General features: G+C 38.5%; 1 protein-coding gene across 1 annotated transcript; it reads right to left on the reverse strand.

Annotated features, from left to right (window-relative positions):
• Positions 1–604: 604 nt before the first annotated feature.
• On the reverse strand, positions 605–23,189 carry LOC145468936 (general transcription factor 3C polypeptide 3-like). Its single transcript, XM_081452650.1, has 21 exons — positions 22,872–23,189; positions 21,256–21,669; positions 19,875–19,951; positions 19,302–19,419; positions 18,049–18,158; positions 16,949–17,005; positions 15,102–15,189; positions 14,260–14,318; positions 13,515–13,754; positions 11,658–11,742; positions 10,758–10,819; positions 9,060–9,240; positions 7,650–7,759; positions 6,145–6,274; positions 4,907–4,990; positions 4,118–4,188; positions 3,267–3,627; positions 2,200–2,324; positions 2,021–2,108; positions 1,852–1,943; positions 605–856 (listed from the first exon to the last, which is right to left on the reverse strand). The coding sequence occupies exons 1-21, from the start codon at positions 23,089–23,091 to the stop codon at positions 740–742; spliced, it is 2,889 nt and encodes a 962-aa protein (XP_081308776.1). The 5' UTR covers positions 23,092–23,189; the 3' UTR covers positions 605–739.
• Positions 23,190–23,233: the final 44 nt, after the last annotated feature.

A 23,233-nucleotide genomic window follows, 5' to 3' on the forward strand; every position in this document is an offset into this window, starting at 1 on the left:
TCCGCGTACAATACTTCAACGAGCGTTGTCTTCGCAAAGGCTGAAAAATGCACTTCAAGTCGCTTGGGCAGTCACGGGATTGGCGTTTTATGGTGAACACTGAAAACTGGCGAAAAGCCAAGGTTAGCCTGAATGACATGCATTAAATTACCATGCATCTCTATTTCTACATCAGTAGTTTAAAAACACTTGCATGTGGACATCAGAATAAGGACGAGACATCTGGTACATCAGCTGAGTCAGCATTCCAAACGCCTGACATCAGCTTATACCATTACGTGCATCATCACGCGACCACATGCATCGCCTCCGGGCGCCTTACTTGATGGGAGAGTAAAAAGCCGCCCACAATTCACAATATTCGTGTCCAATCTGTTTCCATTCTTAACCAACCAAGTTTGTGATGTTAAGAGACATGAAAAAACTACTACTTTATTAATAATAATAATAATAATAATAATAATAATAATAATTATTATTATTATTATTATTATTATTATTATTATTATTACTATTATTATTATTATAACCGCCAAAGAGCCTTAGTTGTATAAAGTACGACCTACTGAGTTTGGAACAAGAAAACAGTGAGAAACAAACACCGTAAACTAAATAGACTTTATTATTATAAATAATACATAATTTTTATGAGCCATGTACAATATATACAACAGGTACAGTCCTACTCTACTTGCTTCAGTATTTACTGCTGACACGGTGAAAACGCATGAACAACGTGTCATATCCAACAGTGCTTAAGCAAAAGCTCTTTAGCCACGACTTCGTTTCCACTTGCTCGGTAAATTAAAGATAAGTTGAAAGCTGCCTCCCTGTGAAGATCGTGCTTCTCTGAAAACTGAATAGAACGAAAAAAGCTAGTAAACACGGGACTAGTGCCACATTATTACTAACTGTTCTGGCAAAGCAGGTACACAGCAGACAGAGAGTAACATTCACAGCAGCCGCCATGACAATTTTCATGTCCTATTATAATGCAATTCAACAATTATTTTAAGTGCAGATAGGTAAAAATGTTTGTATAATTATGAATTTTTTCACCCTTATTATAAGAAAATTCATAAACAGAGAGCTTATTTCCACGATTCCCCTGGCGATTTTGTGCCTCCTCAACTATAGCAGTGTGAAGAAGGGCGATAACGTCGTCTGTTTTGCGCGTCCTCCATTAGGTCGTCTGATGGTTAGGCTGTTTCATTTGTTCCAGACGTATTATTCGTCTCGGTCGTTTTATACGTCTTAGTCGTTAAACCCAGGCTTTCCAAACGATGATGAGTTTCATTTAGAACTACAAAGAGCTTGGACGTAATACAACGCTAAAGCTTATTTGCCAATTTTCTGTTGCCGCCATTTAAGAGTTCTCAGCGTTCTTCCCAAAAGCAGTTAACAATTATGGACTATCAATTTTCATATCGTTCTAGCTGACGAGAACTGCGCCCTCGTCACTTATCACGCATATCCTGGTTAGCGACCTAAACCATGGTTGATCACAGGGTAAATATAATGGTCATCTTGCATAAATATTTTATTATCATTATCATTATCATTATCATTATCATTATCATTATCATTATCATTATCATTATCATTATCATTATCATTATTATTACACAATTCGAGAGTGAATAATCTAATTGTCTTAATACAAATCTACTAGTCGATCAAAACTTTATCGAAATCCTCTTCACAGACTTTTCGAAAACGCAAAGAAGCGGTGCTATTGCTCGGCTACTCACCATCTACAACAGAATAGAGAGTGAGTAACGCAACCAATCAGAGAACGGCATTCGTGATAAAACGCAAGTAAAATGATACTAATACGGATATGATATTTACCTTGGCAGTTTTTTCTCCGCCAGTTTTTGAAGCCTCGTGTAAAGGAAGTTCTAACGCTTTGTTATAATAGTGAATGGCGAATTGAAGGAGCCCTAGAATAGAAATGGAGGAAGGTAAAGACTGACTCCGCCTCAAGGCAAGTTAGATGGCTAAACAGTGACAAACTAACCCAATTGATGGAAGGCGCGTCCAATGTTATAAAATGCCTCCTGGCATTCACCACGTAAACCAAGATATTGAAATAAAAAGACGATTCCCTACGGAAAAAGATCATTTGATTGTAAGAGATAATCAAGAAGCATGAATTAGATTTTTTGTTTTTGTTTTTATTCAAGCATCACTACGTACTTGTACAACACATGAATGCCTCTTCCGAGGAAACCGCTGACAAGCTAAGTGGATGTACTGCAGGCCTAAACATAGTGTGATAAAAGGATCGTCTGGTTTTTGGCGGAACGCTCGAACGTATTCACCTGAAGATAAACGAAAAAGAATCCATAATTATCTACTAGTTTCAAAGAAAGCGTACGGAAATAGTAAAAACAAACTGACACAAATACAAAATAAAACAACAACAACTGGATTGGAACCCAGGACATTCACGTGCAAAAGACCCGAACAACATTTATTTATAACAGGAATTCGTTTCAGGCTGATACTAAATCAAATTAGTAGAATTCTACGAGTATACTAATGCAAACGCTGCAGTCTGATTGGATGAGCTACTCGTCATTACTCGTACACTATCGGTCATTAGTGTGCCGTGACTTGAGGTCGTCTAAAAAATCGGAAACATTTTCTGGTTACCCTGATGTTTCTAGAACGATTTAGAAATAACACTGCATAATTCAAAACTCAAGAACAAGAACACTCAGGAAGTTGACCATCGTGCAACTATAACTAATCCTCTGAGTGTTTCAATGAACTGATCTGCGCATGTAATCAGTTGCAAGATTAAAACAATAATTCAATCCAGGTTCGGAGTTGCAGAGGCGTGAACTTAAAAACTGCATATGTTGAAAAATAATTGGAAATTGTTGTTTGAAAGAAATGGAGTCAAAATTCTACCACAACAATAGCTGTTATTGCAGTTATCAGCGGCTTGACACACAAACGAGACGAAAGGGTCAATTCTGCATTGTATTGACTATAATTTCGTCTCGTTTGCATGCCTTTTAAAACAAAAGAATATTTGACCGCAGACTCAACTGCAATAACAGCTATTAGATTATGAACTCGAGATTTCTATCAACTATCACTTAATAGAAATCTCGAGCTCATAATCTAATCAGCTCTAATTGTTGATTTGAATCGACTTTGAACTCAACCTAACGTAGACCCCTAACGTAGTAAGTGTAAAGCCACAGTATTTTGTCATAAATTATAATATCATTCTGTAAAACGGTAACACTAACCTATTGCAAATCTGTAGCTACCACTGACGAGAGCATTGTGACCGCTGTACATCACTAATGGAAACTCATCCGGATGTTTAATCAGGAGCCGTAAAATGTATCTCGTATGTCTTGAATCGCCTGACTTGGCAGTTATTCTGGACAACATATTCCACAAGACCGGGTTTTGTCTGTCTCTTGCGATGAGTATTTTCGTGGCGTCGAAGGCTATTTTATACTCTCTGTTAAGATACATTGCCACAATACTCATGAAGACAAGTTCTGTCTGGTAGGAGTCAGAAAAGCGGTCTGAAGAGAGCGCACACAACATCAAGTGTTGGGCTTCAGAATGACGTTTTATACGACTTAGGTTTGTCACAACCTACAAGAAAGACAGGCTGGAGTTCAAGCAAAAGTCCCACTTTCAGTGTCTTCTAAATTTTTACCCTGTGACAAAAGGACAAGACACTATTCGATGGGAACAAACGGGGAAAATAAAGTCACAAAAATTGAAAATAGAAAGCAATCGGATTTCAGCATTTTACGTCAATCGCTCAAACATTGATCATTCACAAAAGCAATCATTTCTTTCAATCTTGCGGATCTTCCCATTGGGTTTTCTTTTCTTCAATTATTATTTTGCTTTTTATGTTTTCCTGCTGCCTTCCGTCCATCCATCCGTCTGTCCGTCCGTGCATCCGTTCATCCCTTCTTTCGTTCGCTCGTTTGTTGCCTGTTCGTTCGTTCGCTCATTCGTTGCCTGTTCGTTCGTCCGTCCGTTCGTTCTTTCGTTCGTCCGTTCGTTTGCTCGTTGGTTGGTTTTTTCTATCATCCCTTCGTTCGTTCGTTCGCTCTTTCATTTTTTCACCTACATTTTTAAACATCTCCCACCATTCCTCGATTCTAAGACCAGTATCACCACTACTGCTGGCCGCGGCGATACCTGGAAAAACAAAACAAAAATAACAATGACAATAATAATGACAATGACAAAGACAACGGCAATGGCTGACAATGATAATGACAATGACAATAACAATGGCTGACAATGATAATGATAATGGCAATGACAATGGCAATGACAATGACAATGGCTGACAATGATAATGACAATGACAATAACAATGGCTGACAATGGTAATGATAATGACAATGACAATAACAATGGCTGACAACGGTAATGATAATGACAATGACAATGACAATGGCTGACAATGATAATGACAATGATAATCAAATGATAATGATATAATAATAATGATAATAAAAAAGCACCACTTCAGCTCACCACTTAAAATTATTCATAGCATTGTACAGATCCAAGCAGTAACAAAGCCTTACAATGACAAACACTTACGAGTACTTTTGGGCTAAACGAGCAGTGCTTTCACGCGGTTTCCTGGGGTAAAACCCAAGCGGTGTGCCTGGCCATGTGTTAGTCTATATACTGCTTTTCGCTTGCTTACGGAGAAATTAAACACTCTTTTCCTGTGGCACACATTCCTTAACTCGTCAGGGAACTTTTCTCAAGAGAACAAAACCGCGCGTGACGTACTAGTGCTCGGAGATAAGCATTGCGTGACAAGGCCTACGAGATATTTAAGTGCAAAAAGTCACATAAGAGTTAGCAGTCACAAAATCAAACAGCTGCAATGACCTACTTGCTCTTGAGCGTGGGTCTTCCTGCTCCGAGGCTTCTTTTTGTTTCATTTCTTTTTTGAATCTAGTTGATTTCAGGGCTATGTCTGAAAATAAACAACAGAAAGTTACTCACCGTACATTTCCTTTTTCTAACAATATCACTTCCTCGTGATCGTTATAACCTACAACGAAAAGGGTTTTTTTTCTGTCCTATAAGATAATTGACATACAGACTGAAGAATAAATATGAGCAACAAAAAATAAACAATGTTATTGTAGCATGACTGCCAAGTTAACATGAGTAATGGTTAAACATAAAGTTAGCTTGTACCAAGCCAATGACAACATTAGCGTTGAAAAGATGTTTCTTATATAAAACTGGAGTTGTTTGTGCTGATTTCAACCAATGAGAAAAACAGCACCTCAACACGTGTAAAATTAAGAAAATTCCTTACGTACGCGCGCTCATATACTATGCTCTGTTTAACAATTATTGCACGAGCGCGTGTTGGATATTTGATGGTGGATAGCCAACAAGGCGGGTAGAGTCGAGTTGGCTATAATCATTTCATATCCAACAAACGCGAGTGGAATAACTTTTTTTTACTAAAAACGTCCCCCAAATATAGAAAACTAAAATAAAGTAAAAATAAAATAAAAAAGGTAAAAAAAAAATTCATCACGCGTACGCTTACCATATTTGTAGAGCATGGTAAACCTATGATGGCTTAGCCAATGAAATTATGCATTATCCAGGTCCAGTCTTTTAATAATAACCGTTATTTCATTACATATTATTGCCAGTAGTATGCCATGAAGATATCGAAACGCTATCGAAATTTTCGCTTATACCTTCATTTCCATTTTGACATTCAGATTTTAATTTCCGCAAGACCTTCTCCCAGGCTTTCACTGTCAATTGATTCAGTGAGGTATCCGAGACGAGCGCCCGGGACCACGTGAGCCGAAATCGAATGTCCGAGGCGAAATATCGAGGTCTAGGAACCAGGCAAGTTCAGATTAAGATGCTCGGTCCCTAAGAGGTATTTCACAAATCTTTTACTCCGGTCTCTTTACAGAAAAACAAATATTTTGAAGACATCCGCTGGAAACTATGCGTTTTATGAATTACCTTAACTAGATTTAAGTGTTGAATAACAGTACCATTATTTTGTTTTTCAATTTGTACCGCATTTTAATATAATTTTTCCACAGCAAAGGAACTAAAGAATGTGTGAAAGAGTATCGCTACACAAACCTGCCAGATCTTTAACGTAATACACATCGATAAAAAACAGCCTGAACATCTCACTTCCAGCTTCGAGAAATTCATCGATGCGATTCTGTGAGTGCAACAACGCACATTTGTGGAAGAGTAGTCGAAAATCCTGCCAAATGAAAAATAAAATATATACAGTTTAATTCAAGTGTAATGGTGCGAATTCATTCCAGACAGATCATCTTCAAAAACCTTTACTTCGCCAGTTTTTTCCCCCCGCGTATACGGTTAGTAATGAACTTTCAATGAGCTTCAAATTGAAGGAAACCTGAAAATAATAGTTTACAAAGATTAAAAAAACACAAAAGATATAAAAGTAAACCATAAAGAAACAAGGATGGTTAAGGATGGAGAAGATTAACACGGATTACACTGGCAAACGGCGAACTTGAAAGATTTAGGCTAAGCTTTTCAAGATGTGCAAACCCTGACGTAGCACCTTTAATCTTCCTCGATCATAACAATCGTTGTTTACATTACGTTTATTATTACTTCTTTGGTGTTTTTTTTTTAAACAGAAAACTGTTATATCGGTGTTTCCTCTGGAAAGTGATTTTGACAAAGTTTCTTTAATAAGTCATTTCCAAGTTGTCTTTTGTCTCTGTTTCAAACGAGTCTTCGTGCAAAAACTTTCAGATGAAAATGAGTTTGATTTGCATGAAAATGGACCTGTAGGTGGAAAACATTTCCATATGAATGGTTTCGCGCCAAGACTCCAAAGGCAACTCGAAGATGACCTATTTAGTGTGCTCATTTCTCATCACGTTGACCAAACTTGTTCACCAGAACAGCGAACTTCGATTGAACCAACCACGCCTACAAGGAATACATAATTTCCGGCAACTGGAGCCGAGTCTCATGAATCAAATCACATATAACAAGCAATGAAATGGTAAAAATGCAAATGATTTTGTCACCCAAGTAAAACTACCAACACTTTATTACTCGGTTATAAAGTGTTATTCAATCCAACGAACTGAAATAAGTTTGTTTCAGTGTTTCTTCAGAGTATTCGGGGGTATATTGAATAGACATCTCAATAGCGATGATTTCCTTTATTCTCATAACCTGACAGCTCGATAGTATACTGACATTGTAAGGAGAAACTACTCATCGATCACTCTTTGTAATTCAGTGGTTACAAATAGGCCACGTTCGATAAATCAAAATTCTAACATGGCTCCGAGGTTTTTGGGTTAAAATTGCAAATTTTTTAAGTTTCTTTTGTCCCTCAATTCCCAAAAGTTACTTGGATTCAAAGAAAACAATACCAAACATAGAAGTTTGTCCTGAAAGCCTCGGAACCATGTTAGAATATCGATATATCGAACGTGGCCTATCATTGACCCATGTCATAGCATGCCAACATAAGCGGCTGGCCGATTCTACCACAATCCATCTAATCACAGCCGACTCAAATGTTTAAATTCTAGTGATCCTACTGAAACAAAAATTAAGGATGACAGCAATGTTGACTGACCAACCTGTGGCTGTACCGCGGGCTCCCTTTCAGACCCCTCTGATTGCACAGAGCTTGTATCCATGGCAACTTCTTCCTCGGTGGAATCGACAGCGCCCTCTATACCTCTGGGATCTAACATGTCGCAAATATACAAAGAATAGAACAAGCTCTGACGAAACGTCTTCAATAGAAGGATACTTCAATGATAGTCAACTATTAGACAACTCGACCCCATACAAATGGCAGTAACTATGACAGACGTTAATAATGCTGAACTAACTCCCGTGGGTAATGTATAAAAGAAGGTCGGAACAAACATCAAACTGTGAGTCTGGTAATTACGCTACTCTCCGACGGTAGACAATAATTTCGTCTTTTCCAAAATGACGTGTTCGTGATAAACAAAGCGAGCCTAGGCTCAAGAAGTAAAGGCCAGGCTTAGTTTTCACAACCGTAGTTAAATAAGACCATTGAAATGAACTGACCAGTTTATGAGAACGTCCACAACATTATCGTAATTCCATTCATATATTGTTTTTTTGTCTCCTTTCTGCAGCTCCGGAGTTCGTTGTAACCAGATAACACGTCAAGAGCGTTGTTGAATGGTTTCAATATCATGTTCATAGAACCGAGCACAACGAAATTGATAAATTACTCAGAGCAGACAACATTGTCTTCATTTGTTTCATTTGCTTTTCATTTGCTCAGCTCTGAGTTAGTTCACGCACCAGATAACACATCCAGAGCCTTGTTAGTTGGTTACGGTAACGCGATTATTTTACCGCGTGTACAAAAGCTGAAGCGGGTTTTCACTAGCGACTGAGTCAAAGAAGTCCGAGTCATAAGAGTGCTTACAACCTAGTGAAATCGAAAATCGAGAAAGTAAGCGGAGCCATAAGCTCGACGGAGTCGGATTCGGAAGAATCATAATAATTCGTTTTCCTACCAATTCCGCTTATGATCAGATGAAAACTAGGAATTTCAGAGTCCGAAGCAAAAGCGAAAGAACAAACCAATCAAAAGACCCGGAATCGAGCATTGTGATTGGTTTATTCTTCAGCTTCTGCTTCCGACTCCAACAATCTAGTTATCACTTTATTATAAGCGGCGGAGTCAAAGCGGAATCAGTGTTCTGCTTTCGACTCCGTCACTTTGATTTTCATTAGATCGCATCGCTCTGTGCTTCAAATTACGACTCCAACCACGACTCCGTCGCTAGAAAAAACCAGCCTTAAATACAATTAAAAAGCTTGTAGAACCGTTTTCAACTGAGTGTCGTAAACTCAAAACCAATTACTTACCAATCAGACTACTAAACCAATCTCAAACCGAAGTAACACCAACACCAAAACCAAAGTAATTTTCTGATTACTTTCGACACAATTTTATAATCTGTTCTTTGTTTCCTTTGCACCGATGGCTCACGACTTACCGGATAACACATCCAGAGCCTGGTTAGGTCTCCCAAGTTGTTGATGAAGAGAAGCCAGGAAAAGCCGCGCATCCAGATGATTTGGAGCTAAGTTGACCACTCGTGCGTATGCTGATGCAGCTTCTTCTAGTCTGCCGAGCGAGTTCAGACATTCCCCCTTCTTTAGCCATACTGCAGCAGCCTAAAGGTGTTTAAAACAATAGAAAATCGGTACAAAATCCAAAGGTGGATCTCTGAGAGTAGCTACTGCCAAAGGTGAAATATTCTCCGCTATGATTTCCTTTAATTGGCCATTTTACAGTTGTGTGCTTAGTTACCCAGCCTGTGACTGCAAGCGAGGCTGGAGATGACCTTGCTTTGATACAGACCTCCCTGCTTTTCTCATGTAAATGCCAACTAGTTAGCATAAGAACAACTTGATTTACACAACAAAAGCAGTGAGGTCTTTATCAAAACAAGGTCACCTCCAGCCTCGTTGCCATTCAAAGGCCAGGTCACTGAACAGACAACTGTAAAATAATAAGCCACACCCTGAGTTTGGCAACTCAAATTACGGGGAAAAAGTTTTTTGAAAAAACTCAAAATAATTCACAATTGGAGTCTTAAGAAAGATTCTTTGCATATACATTTCTTGATTTACTGAAAGTAAACATTGGAAACAGAGAATACTTCAGACTAAAACACTTACCTGTAATTTTAGTTCTGAAATAGTATGGACATGATGTCTACCAACTCTGGCATATGTTGATCTTTCTCTGGTATTTTTCAACCAGTATTTTTTTTGTTTTCATTCCTTTCAGTTTTTTTAACAGAATTTTACATACAACATCAAGAACGCTTTCGTCCGTAGCTCGTAGCTTAGTGGGTAAATTGAGAGTAATGATGAGCATTTTTCGCGACATTTCTAACGCGGTACTGTTCTCCACACTTACCGCTGCTAAATACCACTTCCCACTACGAAACCAAATTTATACCAAGCCCTTCCCACCCCTAGACAGGTCTTGCCATGACATCAGTGACCGACCTTGTTCTTAGTAGTTAAACTATGACAACTTGCATGTCTCTGAGCGCGGCCTTAGTTGACCGGGCAGTGACAGACACTGCCCTGGATCTGGAGTGAGTGCGACGCTACAACCATTACCTTACGACGACTGAAAGAATTCTTGCGCCATTGCCCAAGAGCTGTGGTAGTCTGTAACGCAACGCGTTAACAGGTAACGATCCCTGTAACGCAACCCAGGACAGCTTTCGAAAACTTGAGAAATTCTGGTGACTTCCAATACACTGAAACCGTCGAGTTTTGAAATATCAATTGCGACATTTGAGGCCAAATCAATTTTTTCGAGGTAACGGTCTGTTTCAACCAGAACGGTCTGTTCAGTCCGACCAGAACGGTCTGTTTCAAGGGCGTGCGATTTCATACTGATTTTTCCTCTACTGGCCGGTGAATTTTTGATATTTACCACAAAAATCAAATTGACCACAATTTTCTATGGTCTTCACAATTATAGACCAAGGAAATGACGTCATAAAATAATAAAACTTTGCAGGGAAACCAGATGAGTTTTGAACCTTTTACGATGTTATTTCTCTGAAAGAGACCATTGTAAAAATCGGTTCAATTAGTAAACTAGTCCACGTATTTACGTTAGGAAAAAAAAAAAAAACAGAAAGAAAGACAAATAATTCCTCACTCACCATGCAGTACTTTTCCGTTTTAACAAGCATATCAAAGATTGGCAAAGCCTGTTCCCAGTCACCTATACACACAAAAAAGTCAAGGCAAAAAGGTGAAATCGCACTCGAGCACAATTGGCCCCCGCAGCTTTTCAGTTTCTATTACATGAAACAAGAAGCTGTGTTGCCAAAACTGCTACATCTTAAATCCAACGTGCGAACAAAAAGATCACCCTGCCACCTGAAAATGTACAACCTTGGTATAATTTCACTACAGCTCTTTTCTCAACCACACTTGATAGTCGTTTTTTAACATGGGTTCGTTAACAAGACCACCACATCAGTCCAAAGTTTACCGCGAGCTGCCCACTGACCTTTGGATCATAGACTGAGAACAGTCTTCCTTTTCTTTCTATACCTAAGCTCGAGCGAGTGGGAATGGGGACGAGCTGAATTACGCGATTCGAAGGTGAACGCCTAAGGTCGTCCTCGTCAGTCCTGGACGCTTTCGCTAGCTCGAACTAACTAGCTCGAACTAAAACAAAAAGAGAGGGGCAGCTCAGAGTCAATTTGAATACTGAAAGTACGAATTAGCAAATTCAGCGTGACCTACGATTGCAGTTACTCAGAAAAAAACAACAACAATAAATGACCCAAAATATGCCGAGTCAGGGCTGTGTTCTAGAAGCGTGCGGGTGCCACAGGAACGTTTGCCTTCAGGCGACTGGAAAAACTAACTTATTTCATTTACATAAGCTGAAGTACAGGGCACCCAGGATTTCATGGTTAGGAACCTTAAGCTCCTCGTAGTTTTTCTTAGATCACAGCCTTGTGACTAAATTCTAGGACAAAACTTGTTTCTCCCAGTCCTACTCAAAAACCTGCGACTCGTGTTATGTTTTATACAGACACTACACTCACCATTCTCTGCATAAGCTTCACCAACATCAATATACAAGTCGCCAACTGCCTCCACTGACTCCAAGAAAAGTGGAGCAAGAATTTCCTGGTAGAATACAAGTAACAGCCATTGTGGTATAAACAAAAATGTAATAACCATAACTGACAGGTATGGTTGTGGAACGTGCGGTGGCCTCATGGTTGGTGCGCTCGTCTCCTGATCGAGCGGTTCGGGTTCGAGCCCTGGCCGGGGACATTGTGTTGTGTTTTGGGCAAAACACTTTACTTTCACAGCGCCTCTCTCCACCCAGGTGTATAAATGGGTAGGTACCGACAAATTTAGTGCTGGGTAACCCTTCGATAGACTAGCATCCCATCCAAGGGGGAGTAGAAATACTCCTGGCCACTTGGCTCGTAAAGACTTTATCCATTTTACCTATAGTATTCCTATACAGTTAAGAAAGTCACTGTGTGTTCAACAGTTTCCAGAAATTCGGTAAGGTTAATTAAAAAAGGCCTTGAGGACACTAATCAAATGCAAAGAAGCACTCTTATGGTCTAATTGATGCGATGCTTGTGTTTAGCTACATTTGAGTTTTTGAAGAGATCAAATTAAGGAATCGAGCTCGAATTTTTCTTAGATAACACGAAAAAGACATTATTGAACAAGCCTTTTTAGGCCCATATTGGAGCACTATTGATAGGGTTAATTTTTCAGCAATTTTAGAGTTAAAAATAAATAATAAGTAACATAGTAATTGGAACGAGTGGAGAACAATACAGGGAGTAATTGTAAGACACAAGGTCCAATTACTAATTTGAAATTTAAAAAGCCTTTTTTTTTAGCAAAAAATTCAGAAGCGCTTTCCATGAGTTTTAAAAAGTGTAGGAAACATTAAGAAGGAAGTCATTAACGCGCGCGTAATTGACGTGCAAATGGCGTAGGTATCCGTTGTAAATGCGAATCTCCCTCTACACTACGCCGGCGGAATTTGAACAGAAAGGTTTCACTATGAATAACAATAATAATAATAATAATAATAATAATAATAATAATAATAATAATAATAATAATAATAATAATAATAATAATAATAAATATTTATATAGCGCCTATCCATGCCTGTTCTAGGCGCTGTACAATTCGCCAAAATGAGCTGTACTAATCTTAATAATTAAAAATGTGTATTTAAGAAAGTAATAAAAAGTAAAAATCGCTAAGAATAATAAGTTTTCTTAAAAAGATGAGTTTTGAGTTTGGATTTAAAAGAACTTAGATTGTCACATGAGCGGAGAGAAACAGGTAGACTGTTCCAGAGTTCAGGAGCGGAAACAACAAAAGCTCGAGAACCATACGTCTTCAGGTGAAAATTCGTGGGGTTAAGAAGTAATAAGTGTGATGATCGGAGGATTCTGGAAGGTTGGTAGTACGTTACTAGATCTTGAATGTAGACAGGAGATTGTTGATGAAGAGCCTTAAAGGTAAGTAATATAATCTTGAATTGAATAATCTTGTAAAAGCATCAAATGTTTTCTGTCCACACTACGTCGGAGAAATTTGAACACGCACCAATCACCTGTCATTTTGCATTTGTGTTTGAGGAAAACTCAGTCAGGGGAATATCACAATTATCGTCACGTCATCATTTTCAAAACGTTTTCCGTCCACACTAAGACACGGAGCTGGCGTTTTCAAATTCCTCCGATTTGAAGAGAGTTTTCGAAAAGCTCCGTTTTCGTGGCAGATTAGTACAGTGTGGACGGAAGGCCTAACGTTAACCGGAGATATAAAGCTCCGTTTTCAAATTCTCCAGCGTAGTGTGGATAGCCCAGGGCCTTGATATGAAAGCAAAACTGTAAGAACTTTTCCATAGTTACCTTAACTGAGTGTAACTGCCTAACATGAATAAGGCACACGGCAATTTTAACACGAAGATCAATCGGAAGGTCTTCAGGTACAATCCACTTGACTGTGGTTTCAACACTGCCTTCCTGAGGAGAAGTGGCTGTGTTTGTCTCCTGACCTAGACTCTGTAGTTGCGTGAACGATGTTAAAGGCGATTCCCCAGGAAATTCTTCTATCGTTTCCTTCTTAATGTCACAATATTTTGAAATCATCTGAAACAGAAAAAATAAATCAAAATGTAAAACATTAACTGCTATCAGTAGAATAGGTACGGAGGCTTTGAAGGTACATGTGAAGCATTGATTAATCACTGCACGAGAAAACAAACCCTTGATATATATGAATGCATTTTCCTAGTTACTTGGTACTCCGTTATCCAAGCGTTTCACTGCGTTTGTTACATTGGATTTTCACAGTTTTTATCGTGTGGAGGGAGCTTGGCCAAGTGGTTTAGGGCGCTGGATTTGAAGGTTCAAATCCTTCAACCTGCCGCTATCTGGATTTGTTCTCGATAGCCCCGAGTTCAACTCCTCCACTGCGTTGTGTAAATAGCCAACTGGTCAGCCTCCCACCAATAATCTAATAATCTGTGTTCTATTTGCAATATATTTTTAATTATTTTACAGTGTCCCCAATTAGTACAACAGTGCTAAATACACTTGACAATTACACAAAGATATTTATTTTATTTTATTTACTTATCCATGTATAATTTACCTCTAATGCAGGTTCATAAGCCTTGGATGTCATATGGAGATCAGCAAGCATATTAACAGCTGGGCAACAAGATGCATTACACGCGGGTTAATAAATTTAATAGAAACATGTTGAAGACTTATTTTAAAAGGACATAACAAAGATCATTTAAGCCAAAAAAAAAACATGAAAAATACAGATAATAAATTTTGTGTTTTCTAACGAAAGAGCCCATTTCAGGCCGTAAAATGGCCCTTTGCACAAAATTGTCACCTAACCTTGTCAGTCATAAAGAAAATGTTCGTGGCATGAGAGAGATGTCAGAAAAGGAAAGTGCCATCATATGAGAGACGATTGAAGTCTAAATGTAAATTGTAACGCTGCTTAGAAGAATGAAGATCTTAAAAGATAAGATTTGTGTGAAACTAGATCTTGTTGAATGGCAAGCTTGGCCATCGAAAAATGGTCTAAATTGTTTAGACCTTCATTTCCTCATAACATCTCTCGCTTTTTGTCATGTTTGTTTAAAAACAAACATGACAAACCTATTCGTTCCAGTCCAGGACTGTTTTTTTGACCGACCAAGACCATGTTACAAGCTAAAACATTTAGAACCTATCAAAGATGGCTGAAGATGGCTGAAGACTTGGTCACTTTAGAGTCTGAGAGCGTCAAAATTTTGCCGCCTTGATTGATTTATTTCGACTTTTTCTCAGCCACTTTTAACCGCAAATATTTTGCTGTCATGCGACTTGTGTTTGCATCTTCCTCGACTTTTTTTCCTGGGTTCCTGTATTTGGACCTACAGACCACAAAGGAGAGGCGAGAACTTGCTAAAACAACAGGTACAAAATGCAACTCACCTTGGTTGTTAACATAGCTTGGATATTTAGAAAACGCAGCTTGTAATAATTTAATAACTTCGTCCAATGCATTGTTTTCATGATACAACTAAGAAAAAGATTTGAAACACCTCATGTTAAACTCACACGAAGTGTGTATCCTAAAAAAACATCACAGTGCAGCTTATGGTCAAGATACTGTTTATTCTCCAGCACATTAATTGATGACATTATTATTGTCATAATAATTAATGAATTTGTCATTCTCCCTTTCTCATACGATTGAGAGGAAATCTCAAGCAATCAAGACAGTTGTGCACTGTATTTTTCGACTTTGTTGTGTGATGAAACACCTTTTATGTTCAAGTTACACTGATGTACAGACCTCTTACTAACCGAGTTCGAGGGCCGTACTGTAAGTTACGGATTCTCGTTTTTTCTCCATCAATTTATGGCCCAGGCGCGAAGCGCGCTGGCCATAAATCGACGGGGAAAAAACGAGAATCCGTAACTTACATTATACTATGGTTCTGTCTCACAAGGACTGGGAACTACCAAATTCTCGAATTTGATTGGCTGAAATCGATATTGAAAGCGATCTAGATTTTCCCATCTAGACCGGCATCTAGACCGGTAATGTTTTGCAGTGAAAGAGTTCGAAACTAAAATGTAAAATCATGAACTATTTTCTTCTAACAATATTTATTTATGGAAGTTCCAAAAAGCCTGATGAGAAAAAAAAAAGTAAAGAGGACGAGCAAACTTAACGTTCGCAAGCAAAATGTCAGTTTGTACAAACCAGTTGCATTAAACGAATTAAATTGTCAAGTTATTTTTATACAAAAGCAAACAATTGTCAAATACTTGTGAAATGTTCGTGGCTAGTCTGACGCGGCGTTTCGTCTCGGCCAAGAGACTCTTCAGAGACCTTTAGAATTCAAAGGCAAACTCGTTGAGCATCACGCCCAAAGTCCCGTTCGCAAATCCTTGATGTGGACAGTCTGGCCCTCTATCGTAGAAGGATTCCCAACCGTACGTTCACGAGTTAAATTTATACAAAAGCAAACAATTGTCAAATACTTGTGAAATGTTCGTGTTCTAAAGGTCTCTGAAGAGTCTTTTGGCCGAGACGAAACGCCGCGTCAGACTAGCCACGAACATTTCAAAGTATTTGACAATTGTTTGCTTTTGTATAAATTTAACTCGTGAACGTACGGTTGGGAATCCTTCTGCGATAGAGGGCCAGACTGTCAACATCAAGAATTTGCGAACGGGACTTTGGGCGTGATGCTCAACGAGTTTGCCTTTGAATTCTAAAGGTCTCTAAAGAGTCTCTTGGCCGAGACGAAACGCCGCGTTAAATTGTTATTGTTTGCCATATAATAAACATCTTATTAACAGAGCTTAGTCGGTCTGTATGGGAGAATCTTGACCTCGGTCGTGTGCACAGACCTCATTGCGTTCGGTCTGTACTCACGACCTCGGTCAAGATTCTCCCATAGTTTGCGATTGATTTGCTTGCATTTCAACATGAACACCTGTTTGTGTCTTTAACATGTCTACAGTGAGTGCTAGCCCAACATGACATGATTTTAAAACCCATTTAAATGAACTCGACAATGGGCAGACATCCAACGATTTAGTAGCTGGCAAAGTCAAACAATGTTGAACAGAGGGGAGAAGAAGAAGCAATATTTTTTGCCCTGAACTTACTTCTGACAATTTTTTAAAGTATCAAATGAATGAGATCTGTAAGCCTTGGCCATTTGGGCAAGACCTTTTATCACTTAACCTTAACACCACTTAGTAACACGTGTGAAACAAAAATTGCTTGCTTACTGTACAAAAAGTTAAGCATTGCATCTTACCTTTGCCATCTCACAAGACAGATCAATATATTTAGCTCCATCATCCTCTGGCACAGCCTACAAAACAAGGAGAGTTACATTATACTAACAATAATAATCATAATAACATCAATTATAAACCTGCCAGAGAGAGCACAACCTTAAAAAATTCAAGCTGCAGTGTAATGACTCACCATCACTACTTTCTGGCTTAGCCATGTTTGGTGACTTTTTACATCTTTAATTTAGGAGGGTCACGACTTCTCTAAAGGTTGTGTCTTTCAAAAACTCGCTTTTTCATCAAAACTTTTTTGTTATTTGTTGATATCATTTACAAAATACACTGATCAATATCTTTCACATTGAGGAAAATGAGAATGAGTAATCAAATTGAGTTAAATTAGTAGAAACTCAACAGAACTGCAGAACTTTCAGAACCTACAATTTTATGCATGTCAAATGTAAGTCAAACATCAAGAATAATTTTTCCTTTTAACCCTTTACAGCCTAAGGCGAACAGCAGTTTTTCCCAAATCAGCAAATGAAGACTCGCTGTGTGTGTGCAATATACCATTTGAAAGCCATTGATCAGCTTATAAGAATTGACATTCACAGCTCAGAAGGAGGTAGTCATTTTGAGAGAGACTTTTTAGTTGCTTTAAACATGTATCAACTCTCCAATATCTTAGGTATACCCCTAAACTATAGCTTACTTAGCAGTTCTTTGTGCATAGGTTGATGTGATCAACAACTCTTGCATTCCATACGCATTAGAAAAAAAAAGAAAGAAATTGGAAACTTGGTGGGGTAGTCAACTATGTATTAGATAGGAGGGAGTCACAATATTTTGACTTCAATGAGTAGATCTTTACAAGACAATTTCTGTGGCAAAAATTCATAGAAATCTCTACAATATGTACAAAGTTACATGACATTGTGTGCCAATTGGCACTCATAGGGAGTAAAGGATATCAGTGAATATTGTCAATGATGGCATACAATACAATCAAGACAATTCTTGAACTTCAACAAAAAAAAAGTGTCTTCTAATACTACATTTATTAATTAGTTTTTCTCTTAAAGTAATCAGTTACTTAGACCTATATGACTGCACATATCACCTTAAGAGCTGCTTCATAACATTCCAGAGCTTTCTTAAGATCTCCCATCTGATAACACAAGGCTGCTCTCTCCAACAGAATGTTCACATTTGATGGGTCCAGCTTCAGTGCTACATGTACATGTATGTAAAATATTATCAGAAGGAGTTCAACTGATTATAGGCACAATTGCATACAATGACATCAGTGAACAACAAGGCTAAAACCTTAAAGTTTTTAATTGTTCAAATTATTGTAGTTTGTCTTGTGTGATTGTCCGGGTGAGGGTAGTTCTGAAAAGAACTGTCATTTTCTTTCATCCCACGAAAAATCAATGAATGGAACTCTCTTCCTGAGAATATTGTGAATACAACGTCCTTAGATAGTTTTAAATCAAAGTTAGTTAACAGTTTTTAATATTCCATTGTATTAGTTTTAGTCCTGAGATTTTTTTAATATCCCATTGTATTATTTCCATTCAGATTTTTACAGTTGGAGTGATACTGTATCTCACGATTTTTACCGACGACATTTGGACAAGCCAAGTGGAAGTCATCTTCAGAGTCAAGTGAATAGTGTGTTTCAGTCGATGGTGATAAGAGTCAGGTCCATTGAAAGTGATTGGTCAGTTTAGCTGTGATGGTATATAATTATTGGCTGAAAGACTTGTGTATATAGTTTGTTAGCAGTCAATTGATCAGTTCTAGTAAGTTTTCGATCCACGTGAACGGTAAGTATGCAAGTGTCCGGCAGTGAACCCGACATAATTTGCATCACACAGTGTGATGCAACACCCAACACTTACATCAACACATAAGTGAACATCGTTATTCAGCCATTGGGAAACACCTTGAAATACAGCAGGGCAACAACAGAACAGAGACTGATCACCTTTTGGAAGTTGTGAGGAAATGTACATGTAGTGCCCAGCAAGTTCTATTGCTTAGTCTACGAGATGCTGTACATAAAGGTCATCAAGCCTTCTCTTAACACGCAAACTGACTCCATTCACTCCAACCTGTTTACGTGACACTTTTGTACATTTTTATTCCTTTTTTTTTCCTTACTGTGTTTCTTACCTCAGGAATTATACCCATAGGACCTGCAAATATTTATGTATTGTTTCATATTTTGTATATTCTTATTACATCTTATACGAATTCACTTGATAATGGCCCAAGGTACGTGTAGCATCGAAATGTTGTTCGCTTTTTTAAATGTGTTTTAAAAAATCTCTAAGCCCTTCACTTCTTGATCAATTTAGGTTAGGTTACCTTGGTTATAACAAGTTAAAGCCTGCCCAAAGTTATTCTGTTCAAGGGACATCATTGCCAGCTTTAACCATTCTTCCACATCACCTGACTTGCTAAGGTAAGCAGCGATGAGGAAAAACTGTAAAGGAAAACACAGAAATTAACATTGACTCAATAATTCACTGAGCATAACTCCAGTGAATGTTTACCAGGGTTTTTAAGTTAGAAAAGTTACTGCAAAGATTTATTTTAATTAACATATCAGCCACAGTTTTGCAACTTCACAGCAATTGGGTGAATTTCACTAATTAGTACAATGTACATGTACTTTTACCCACAATTGACAGCAAATGCCATTCTCCAATACCAGACAAAGAAACCAGTGTTTGTCAATAAGTTGCTTAGCAGTGTTTGATAATGTTCGCAGCTTTCACAGATCTGTAACTAGTCTTTAGTACAGCGTACATGTTCCTGCACTGTTCTTTAGCTGGATAATAGGAAGTGGAGACTGTTGATTGAGTGCTTCCATAAAGTTACCAAAAAACAATTTATTGAAGCTGGTAATGGAGATGGACTATTGAAAGTATAGTGTACCTGGAGTGCCTTGTCTTGGTCCCCTTGTTCCTCGTACATCATTCCTAACGTCTGGAAAGGTTCTGAACACTTAGGAACTGAAAAATACATGTATTGTCCAGATCAAATTTTTGGGCATGGCAGGACAGGACTTCATTTCACCTGAGTCTCCAATATATCTTCGAAGTGGAAGGTAGTGAAAACTGCAAATCTTAGTTAGTTCTCTCTGTACCAGGAGGTGCATAAGGCTCAACTCCTGCTCTCCAATCAGCCATGATGTGTGCCAAACCCCTGACTTCAGCTCAGCTAGCCCAGCCACCCACCCATATGCAAGGAGAGGTTTTTTTGTTAAATTGATTTAGAGACCAGTTAACATTTGTATAGTGGCTGAATTACCTCACACAATGCATGACCCGCCTTTTCGTAAGGTCTCTGATGAATTTTCTTCCCGTCCCAAGAGCAAGAGTATCAGATCTCTGTTGCAAGTTCTCGCTCAGAGAGGAAGATTGAACAAGCAGGCTGGCAAAACAAAACTGAGGGGCCAGGAAGAGAAAAACTTCAGGAAAGGTTGGCAGAGCCTGTAAGCAGTGTTGTAAATACCTGATTTTGTACTAATACTTCATGTATGTCACAGCAATGATATCAACAGATGTTGCCTCTGACCTTTCATCATATATGGAAATTCCATTACATTATTTCCATGATTCATATGTAGCGTTTTTTTTTTTAAGAGTACAAATAATAGGCCATGTTCGATATATCTGTCAACATTCTAACATGGCTCTGAGGCTTTTGGGACAAATTCCTATACTTGGCGTTGTTTTCTTTGTATCCAAGTCTCTTTTGGGAATTGAGAGACAAAAGAAACTTTAAAATCTTAATATATTTTTGACCCAAAAGCTTTGGAGCCATGTAAGAATATTGTATATTGAATATGGCCTAATAAAAAATGATTTTTTGTGGGTTCTAAATAGCTCTTTACACGGTTAGTTTTTCTCACTTGCATTACCATTTACAAAATAATGTAATCCAACATGGATATGAGGCAATTTTGGGCTGAAACTATAAAATAGCCTGAATTGCCTCACATACATGTTAGGTTTTATTGCAATCCTAATGAGCAAAATTAACCGTGAAAAGGGCTATTAAGGCCCCATCCTGCTCCGCTTCAATTCTCCTCACTTGGCCCCTCAATTATAGTGTTCTGCTTGCTTCACAATTTCCTCCTGCTACTTTATTCTACATGTAACTTGAAAACCCCGCTCCTGTCACTAAGGATTCAGGGGAGTTGGTCAGAGTGACTGGCCACCAAGCACTGGAGTAAATTTTTTGCCCTACTCAGTTAAGTCCCTTCAAGAAACAAGAATGAACCAATAAAATCATACAACAAATTGTTCAGTACCTTGGCGAATTAACTCCATACATATTCCCTTTGCTTGTTCAATTTCTCCTCTAGCCCATAAAATGTTAGCTTGACCCATAGTTTGCTTCAGTCTTTGTGGTAATTCAAACAGTTTTCGTCGTGCAATCCTTCGTTGTTTTTGCATTGGAATCTCCTCCATAAATTCATCAACACCTGTGCCTCCATGTTTCTTTGCACTTTTTGCAGCTGCACGTTGCAATAACAGATCTGTCATTTTAACAGGAGCTCGAGATTTCTTTGTTGGCTCTACGTTTGACATATCATTATTTAGATCACTGTCGGTGGTAGGGAATTGTTCTTCTGAAATGCTGGTCCCTGCTTCAGCTGAGTCAACATTTCCTATTTCTGCCAGTCTAGCAAAAATTGGATCTGATACAAGAACAGTTATCGTCCCTAAAAAGAATACAAAAAGGACATGAGATATTAAAGACAAAACAGCATTTAAAGAAAACGGCAAAACTTTCAAGTTTCTATGACATGTTTCAACAGAAGCCACTGTCATCTCCAGTTGATTAATGTACAAAGCATTGGAAGTTGAATTTATAATAAACAGAAAAATGCTGATTGTGACAATGAAATGTAAAAGTTTTGTCATTTCCTTTAAATTTTTGACTAGCTTGTTGGGATTATCGACTGAAGGCCCTTTCCAGGTTAAAAACAGTATTCGTAAAGATGAGCATCTAAATGATAACTGCTTTGAAAGATACCATTTCAAGGTACATGTATCTTTCAACTTTTAATATCACATGTAAGCGTGATGCTTTGTCTTTTGTAGGTAGTGCTGTCATCCTGTCACTTGAGATTCCACATACCATTCCCCCCTTCCCCGCCCCATCCTCTAGGGGTACTGTACACGAAGACAAAATATTGCTGATACAAAAAGACAGAAACAGAAGATAAATGAAAACATGGATTTCTAACAAAGGGACAATAGAGAATAATTATAATGGTAGGCAGACTGTCAGCAGAACTCCAAACTTCCTCTACCCCTGACCCTCCCAAAAACACTAGACTGCTACATGCCCCAGGAGGGGTACTCTCAGAATAATTAAGTGGGGATGTGGGGCCCACTTCCCAATACCGTACCCTTACCCTGTTTTAAGACCAAACTTCACCCTATTTATGACCTGACCAAAAATTTGATGCCCTATTTAAGACCTGACCTTTTATCAATACCTGTTTCAGACCTGCCTTATAAATAGTTCCCTAGTTCAGACCGTTGTTAAAGGCATTGTGAATTGCTTTTGTTGATGGTCTTATCAATAATGATGAAAGGTAGCTTCTTCAAAAAACATACCCAATTCAAGATTAGAGTGCAAAAACCATACCCTATTTGAGACCAAAACGGCCAAATTAATGCCCTATTTCTCACCAAAACGAAAAAACATACTCTTTAACACTGCCCATGATACCTATAAAGCCCATGTAATGGAGTCCCCCCCCCCCCCCCCCCGCCCCCCTTCCACCCCACCACACACCCTCTCCGGGGCTACATGTGCACCACATTGGTGCGCATATCATTTCTTGAAAATGCTAGGCCTGGAAGTCTAGCAGCTCACATACAGTGAACACTGTCAACAAGTCGATATACTTACCAGGAGATTCACTATTGTCTTGGCTGGCAGCAGGGCTTACTTGAGAATCGCTAGCCTCAACCATTTGTGCTTGCATTTCTTCCTCCTCGTCTCTATCAACTTGCATGCTGTTGTCATCTTGCTCTGCATCGCCTGCTCCCACACCACCCTCAATCCACTCAGCAAAGCTTATCTCTCCACTAACATATTTCATAAGAATAGACATCCGTTTGTCCTCCATTTAACCGTGAAAAAGCGTGCAAGTAAACATAAATTTATTGGAACCCACGTCTGTCCGCCATCTTTGGCCTGGATGCTAAGTAAACGTTCATCCGGGAATTCCTGCACATCGCAGAGCTCCATGGGATGTCAGGGCTTCCTCA

Source organism: Orbicella franksi, chromosome 14, assembly GCF_964199315.1.
Source record: "Orbicella franksi chromosome 14, jaOrbFran1.1, whole genome shotgun sequence".
NCBI classification, from domain to species: domain Eukaryota; kingdom Metazoa; phylum Cnidaria; class Anthozoa; order Scleractinia; family Merulinidae; genus Orbicella; species Orbicella franksi.

Excerpts from the sequence above, each read along its gene's own strand:
- LOC145468936 (XM_081452650.1), bottom strand. The coding sequence starts at position 23,091 with ATGGAGGACAAACGGATGTCTATTCTTATGAAATATGTTAGTGGAGAG. Across the intron at positions 18,159-19,301 it reads TTTAACTTGTTATAACCAAG|CACTGAAGCTGGACCCATCA; the intron begins GTAACCTAACCT and ends ATGTACATGTAG. Across the intron at positions 1,944-2,020 it reads ACGCGCCTTCCATCAATTGG|GGCTCCTTCAATTCGCCATT; the intron begins GTTAGTTTGTCA and ends TTTCTATTCTAG.